The following is a 7,799-nucleotide window of genomic DNA, read 5'->3' as shown; positions in this document are numbered from 1 at the left end:
CCATAATATAATAATATTAATATATTAATATATTAATTAATTAATATTGTATAATGTATTAATATTTCTGAGAATGGATCATAGATGGCGTTAAAATCGCGCTCGAACCAGAAGCGTTACACTGTTGTACCGTTGATAACGATCTCGTTTCCAGTCCTGTATATCTTAGTCCGTGGTAAAAACGTATCGCCAACTATCTAAGACATTTGCTTTACCATCTCGCAAAACCCTTATGGACTTACTACGTTAACTGCAACTAGAACCTGGTGTAAATTATCAAATTATCGCATTCTTATAATCATTGCCATAATATAGGCTGATTATATTATTATTGCCATATTGGCCAAGTGTTTATTATTACGGTGTGTGTGTTTTTTTTATTTATCTATCTCTGTCCAAGTTTTATGCCGACGGCTTTCTCGGCGCCTACTTTAAATAATATACTGATTTTTTTTTTAACCAAATAGTGTTTCATGTTTCTTTTCGTATAATTATTGTTAGGATTTCCTCATTTCTGGCAATACAAAATATAAAAAATCCGCGGCGCTCCGACCTTTTGGGGTCTCGACTCGTGGTTGGCGACCTGACTCGACCACATGACTCCGGGGCATGAGCAATATGACTATACTCCGCGCGCCGAGAGAGCGCAAGTCGGCGGCGACCAAAACTCGTCGTAGTCGGCGCATCTCCCACCAACGCCACTCCCACCGTCGGATGATTAGCTCACATCGTCAACCGTCGCGTCGTCGTGACTTGTAATTCGATAACAGACGATAGCGCTCGGTGGTTTACAACGGCGTACGACCAGTCGACTTGGTGGGAGAAATTGGACCTCGAAACCGCGGAGCAACTTCTTTTGGATGCGCGGCCGACTTGCATTCTCTCGACGCATTCAGTATATATAGTTGCAAAAATGTTTTTTCTAGAACCTGCATAAGTTTTAATAAGGTTAGAATATATTTTTGTAATAATAATAATAATTCCAACAATTAATTATAATAAACAATTAACCACAAAACACAAAAGCATCATGCTACACAAATATTTTACACATAATATATGATACACAAACAAACATACATTTCCAGTATTAGGTATACCATATTTAAAAAATAATAATCTAGATTCTAGATGAGCTGATGAGATGATAATATAAATTATAATATATAATATTGTATCTAAAATATTGCATTATAGGTATATTGTAAAACAAATATTCTCTTCTTTACTCAACATCTAAAAGGTTCACGAGGATCTATCTCCCATTCTCCCATACTCCCAGTGGTTAGACTCCTTACGTGGGCGCAAAATGTCTAAATACGGCACTGACCCCTGTCCCTATTTGTGCCTTTATTTGTTAATACAGTCCACTAGATAATATCTAAAACTCCAAATAAAACAAGTATCTCATGCAAACAAACATAGAGATTTGTCAATATAAAAGAAAACCTCAAAATCATAGGAGTTTTTTCTTATTCCTTCTTCAGGAAGTTTACGATTCAATGTGTTGAACAAAATATTATTTAAGACTAATGTAAACTGTTCGGTTTCCTCCGAATCTTTAAGGTTTTTATATCTACTCCTGTAAAATTGTTTAGCTACAGCCATCGGGTTACTGAAAAGCTGAACATTAAAGTTTAATATTATCATATATTATTTAATTTTATGAAAATAGATTTTAACTACCTATTTAAACATAATTCAATAAAATAATTTATTATATTATAAATATGATTTTTTGTAATTTCAGGTCATACTTTTCCTAATAAATTTTCTTCGATTTTGTAAACTTCAGTATAATGTTCCCGCTTTACAAATGATTTTGACGGTTGTAACTAAATTAATAACAATATTGAGTATTAAAATAGAAAAAAATATATATTGAAAGCTTATTCATATAAATAAATAAATATTTAAAGAACGATTACCATCATTAATTCAAAATTATACATAGGTACTCTTAAACATTTTTTATCGTGTAAATGATTGAGGACTGTTTTCATTAGGTGAGGTCCGTCACTAAATACAAATACTTTTCTTTTAATGGGTTGCAGAAACCATTTGAGGAATTTCCAATCTTCCCTGCAATGCTTAAATTATTCCACATTGTCCTATCTGTGCTGGCTCCATCTGACGTTAATACAAGTTTATACAAGCGATACTTATCGGACTCGTATGGGAGTCAGACTTCGATATGAGCCGGTACGTAACTATTCCATACCGATACGTACTATTCCATACCGATACGTATCAAATTTTTCTTCTTAAAAATATACGTATCGCTTGTATATTGCACATGTAACTTCTTGAACGCACTTGATCTCAAATTTCTTCCTTGAAAATCTTGATGGTTGATTGCGATTAGTGATAACGACTTGCGATAAGCCGGCGGAATCGTCGATCAGATGACTACAGTTAAATAATACAGTATGATACATTACGTATAAAAAAATTCACAACATTTCGTGTTATTAAGTCGAAATTTCGAATTTACAAGTCAAAATATTAAGTCGATAAGTCGACATTTTGAAGATGAAAATCAAAATTGTGAGTTCAAAATTCGAAATTTCGAATTGACAAGTAGATATTTTGAGTTGATAAGTCGACATTTTGAAGATGAAAATCAAAATTCTGAGTTCTTAATTCGAAATTTCGAATTGACAAGTAGACATTTCTAGTTTTGAAGTCAAAATTGTAACAAATAATTATATAAATAAGTATATTTATATTAGCAATTATATTAATGTTTTTATCATTATTATCCGGAGTATCAGTATTAATTTCATCAACATTAACAATATCTGGAACATCAATATCTAATAATACTACATCTTAGTTGTCCACGCGTTCTTCATCTTCGCCATTTTCTGATTCTGATGAAGATATACGTAACACTTCTATCAGGTTCAACATTTGATCTAATTCTTTTTGATCTAGTATTAGGTGGTGTTCCATATCGAAGCTCTTTTAATACGAGTATATTTAAAACAGAATCCTCAACCACAAAACTATCTTCAATACTTGATTCAGGAGTATTTGCACTTGGTATCATACTTCGTACTTTGTTTCGATTTAAAGGGATTATGCCTCAATTTTAAAATCCAGACTTAATATTAGATATACGATTAGGTTCTAAAGCAATAATTAATTTGTCCAGAAGGGTTGGGAAAATAGATTTTGCAACAGATGGTTCTTTTCGACCAGGGCCTTTTTTCGAATCTTTTAGAATGGTTCTCCATGCTTGTTTTAGAGGCCTGAAGAACGTTACATCCAACGGTTGTGTTAAATGCGTTGAGTTTGTTTCCCTCGGAGATCAGAAATATATACTCTGGGCATCTATAAATGAAATTTATTAAAAATGTATGTTCATTGAAGTGGAAAACAACACATTTTTAGCAGGTATAGGTCAAGGGCGCCCGCAGGGGGGGGGGGGGGGGGCAAAGGGGCCATTGCCCCCCTGGGAATTTTTAATTATACTTTAATATCATGTATTCCATTTTACCATCAAAAATATAAAATAATTTATAGTCTGTTTACAATAGAAACGCGCTATAGTAAAAAATATCGTTGGTATTGGAATTGAATTTTGAATATGTGCATGTTACGCACAACAATTTTACTGTCTAATATGCTAAATTAATGCTTTATTATTATTTATTTTTTAGAATGTATGTTATTTACTGATAATTTATATGAGTATTAAGATTAATTTATTTTTAGGGAGATGGGAGTAGTTTTGGGGTAACCCATGTCCTGGAGCCCTTCCTAGTTGCGCTTATGTAAAACACTAAGTTTAAGCACTCTTTAGCACCGGAAAAAACTGCGAAATGTGTAATTCATCAGCATTAGGTACGTCATGCTGATTGCTACCGTACGACCGTACCTATAGAGTATAAATATTATCGTAAAGGTATGGATAAATAAATATCCGTAAACATCTACAGCTATTTGGCCTTAGAGTTTAAGACTTAACTAAGACAAAATGGGGTGAATTGCAACGATTTTAGAGTTTTACCCAACTTTGATCTTCATTTAAAAACTATACATTTATAATACCGTTAAAGAAAACACTTTTTTAGAATTATTGTTAACTTGTTTTTATCATTATAAGTATAATTCAGAAATATAACTTGTAAACTTTTTTTTATTATGACTGTTGCAATCACCTTTGACTGGGGCGAATTAAAACATTAGATTAAAAATCATGTTTTATTTGAAACACTAAATACATAACTTAAAAAAAAAAAATTTCCAATCCATCGGTATAATTTTCAATTTTTTCTGATTATTATAAGCAACATAATAAGTATCTCAAGTATAATAAACATGAGAATATAACAATGGTACTGATGGACAATGTTGACGTAGGTATACAATAATTTATATAAATGCAAGCACAAGACGAGTATAGTGATGGTAAAATGCTATTTTTTAAAATAGCAATAGCTATTGCTATTGCTAATGTAAAATAGCAGTGATAAATAGCTGCTATTGCTATTTTCTTCGATATCACATAAATGTGATAATTTTAACGTGGGACGTGGGTTGCTAATAGCTACTATTAACACCTAAATAACAATATCAGTTTTTAGCAATTTAACAGCGGCGATATCACGTTATCCTATCTACGAAGCGGGATAAACATTAGGCTTTGATAGTTTTACTATTTTTATTTAATTAAAATAATGTAATTAAAATAATTAATGACTCATTTAATCATTAAAATAATTATCAACTATTAACTATAAATGTTGATCAAATCATATTGTGTATTTTTAATTTTACATATTACCTGACCTGCGAAATAATGGAACATGCTAATGATGAAATATGAAGAATTTCATCAAGATGAGGACCAAAGTCAAATTAATATAGCATTACCAGAGTACCCAATCATTGCTTGTAATTCACTATTCGAAAAACCAATGTAAAAAAAAAATACATCTAATTATACCAGAAGCACTGTAGTTTAAACTATAAATATCTAAAAATATAAATTATACTAAATGATGTAAAACACATAATATCCAAATTAAAACATGTACGAACACGAAACCAAACATTTTGTTTTTATTTAGTTTTAACTAAATCCAAAACTCATGTCTCATTCCTGATTCCTATTTCCTTCTGAACTGTAGTGAACAGTGAAGTGTTAGGTAGTTTATTAATTGTATTTTTCACTTTACAAAAATGAGTCTAAATAAAAAAACAAGTAATATTTGGTCACACTTTACTGTAATTGATGACACTCATTTTGCTAAGTGTGATATTTGTAAACGCAAATACTCATTTAAGACAAGTGTCACAAATTTAAAAACCCATCTTTCTAAGTCACACTGGATCCAAATGTCTGCTGTTCAAGTAAGTATTTTAATTCTGAAAAAATAAATTAAATTAAATTAGGAATAAGATAAAACTAAAAGATTTTTCCTTCAGGCTTCAAACAATAAAAGAAAATCTGTTTAAAATTGTATTTTTAACTGATATAAAATACTAATATTGTTAACTTGTTTTTTAATAAAGAGGTTACATAATATAAAATATTAAGACTATTTATTTAAAAAAATAAAATACATAGGTACCTAATGTCTTAATATTAAAGTCAATTAAAAAAATACAATTAACAATATTTAATATTGAAAATTATAAAAAAAATGTAAGTCTTTTTGTTTAAAAATTTTATATTTTACCTACCTATGTCAAAAAAATTAATAGTAAAAAAAAATATATATATAATTAATGGTACCTATTTAAATAAAATAAAATAATAAAATACATTTTTAGTTATTAACCAATTATTTACAATAAAAAAATTTATAGCCAGATGAAAACGACCAACTGATTGATGATCCACCATCAGCCTCAACTGCCCAAAGTATATTGCCTTTGACGTCTACATCGCTTTCCACAACCCAGACAGAAACTGTTTTAATTAATTCTGATCAACCATCAACAGCTAATACTGCTCATAACTTACCAATAGTACGGAAAAAAAAGCAAGCTGCAATCACCACATTTGTGCCCAAAAAGATGACATTTGATGTTCAAAAAAATATTGACGAGGGTCTTCTAAAACTGTTTACCAAAGATTTTCAGCCTTTTAAGGTAGTAGAAGATGAAGGTTTCAAACATTTTGTTAAACTTTTAAATCCAGCTTATAAAATACCTGATCGTCACACGATATCCAAAGTTCACATCCCTGCGCTATACCAAAAAAGTTTAAATGAGACAAAAGAGCTCTTAACCAATGAATCGTTGAGTGGCTGTTTAACGACAGATTGTTGGACATCTCGAAACAATATAGCATTCATACATATCCATAACATATAATTTTATTGACACACAATTTGTTTTAAGATCTGTATTGTTGGGATGCTATGAGTTTTCTGAAAGCCATTCAGGTCTTAATTTATGTAACACGATTCAAGAAACTTTAGATAAATGGAACATAGATAAAAAAAAAATAATTTTAGCCGTCTCAGATAATGCTAATAATATCAAATCTGCATTGAATTCATTAAAAGTTAAGAGTTTGGGGTGTTTTGCTCATACACTTAACTTAATTGTTCAAGATGCATTAAAGTTACAGTTGTGTTTAATTGACAAAATAAAATGTATTGTCACTCACTTCCGAAAAAGTAGTAGAGCTAACCACAAACTCAATATGTATCAAACAAGCAATGGATCTAAAGCACCCAAAAAATTGATGCAAGATATAAGTACACGGTGGAACTCTACTTATTATATGTTAGATCGTTTTGTTGAGTTAGAAGATGCTATTAGAGGTACTCTAGGGTTATTAGATAACCCTCCTCAAACACTCTCAGCAGATGAATGGAAAATTACCAAAGAGCTTATTCAAGTGCTACGTCCTTTTGAGGAAGCTACAAAGGCGGTAAGTGGTAGTAAGTATATGACCGCATCTATAATTTTAGTAATTTCTCAAGGTCTCAAAAATGTTTGTGAGCAGATGGCTAGGAAAAACTTTACTGTAGAGGTTATAAATGTTCTACAGCAGTTACTAAGTGGCATGAATCATAGAGATAGATGGGGAGTAATAGAAAATAGTAAGACATTGGTTAGGTGTACATTCCTGGATCCTCGATTTAAATCAATAACATTATCAGATTCTATGCAACAGTCGGTGAAAAATGATGTTATTGAGTTAACTGCTGAAATTATTTCTAAAGATCGATCGTCTAATGCTCCACTTCAAGAAGACTCCAATTCCATACCTGAACCAGTTGATAGAGATGAAAATGTTGTGTCTATCTGGAAAACAATAGATACAAAAGTGGCACAACTTCAACCTACGGGTACAGTTACATCTAGAGCGATAATTGAGGTGCAGCGATATTTAGAGGACTCAATTATCAATAGAAATTGTGATCCTCTTAAGTGGTGGTTTGATAATAAACATAATTATCCTTACCTCAATCAGTTGGCCAGAAAAATGTTATGTGCTCTTGGAACATCAGTGCCATGTGAAAGGGTGTTTTCCAAAGCTGGGCTACTGTTGAGTGATCGTCGCTGTAACTTGAGCAGCAAAAAAGCAGAAATGTTACTTTTCTTGAACCAAAATACATAAATTGTTTAGAATTGTATTCTTATTTTAAGATATAGTTATGTAAACACTATGTAATATACCTACCTAATTGTTAAATGTATTATTTTTTATTTAAACTAAATACCTACAGACTTATAAAATATATTTATTTTAATATAGAACAAGTACATTTAATTGAAATATTTTAATAAGTTATTTTGAACAACTTACCTGTCATTAGTGAAGTATAACA

At 30.8% G+C, this 7,799-nt stretch overlaps 1 protein-coding gene across 1 annotated transcript in view; it reads left to right on the top strand.

The window, feature by feature from the left end:
• Positions 1-7,588, top strand: part of LOC107885019 (zinc finger BED domain-containing protein 1-like) — an 8,739-nt gene extending 1,151 nt beyond the window's left edge. The window contains exon 2 of the mRNA XM_029485114.1: positions 7,183-7,588. Coding sequence (XP_029340974.1) covers positions 7,183-7,588 — 406 coding nt within the window. The remainder of the gene's footprint in view (positions 1-7,182) is intronic.
• Positions 7,589-7,799: the final 211 nt, after the last annotated feature.

Source organism: Acyrthosiphon pisum, chromosome X, assembly GCF_005508785.2.
Source record: "Acyrthosiphon pisum isolate AL4f chromosome X, pea_aphid_22Mar2018_4r6ur, whole genome shotgun sequence".
Taxonomy (NCBI): domain Eukaryota; kingdom Metazoa; phylum Arthropoda; class Insecta; order Hemiptera; family Aphididae; genus Acyrthosiphon; species Acyrthosiphon pisum.
Note: the sequence above shows the minus strand (reverse complement) of the source record. Positions and strands in the feature narration are given on the sequence as shown.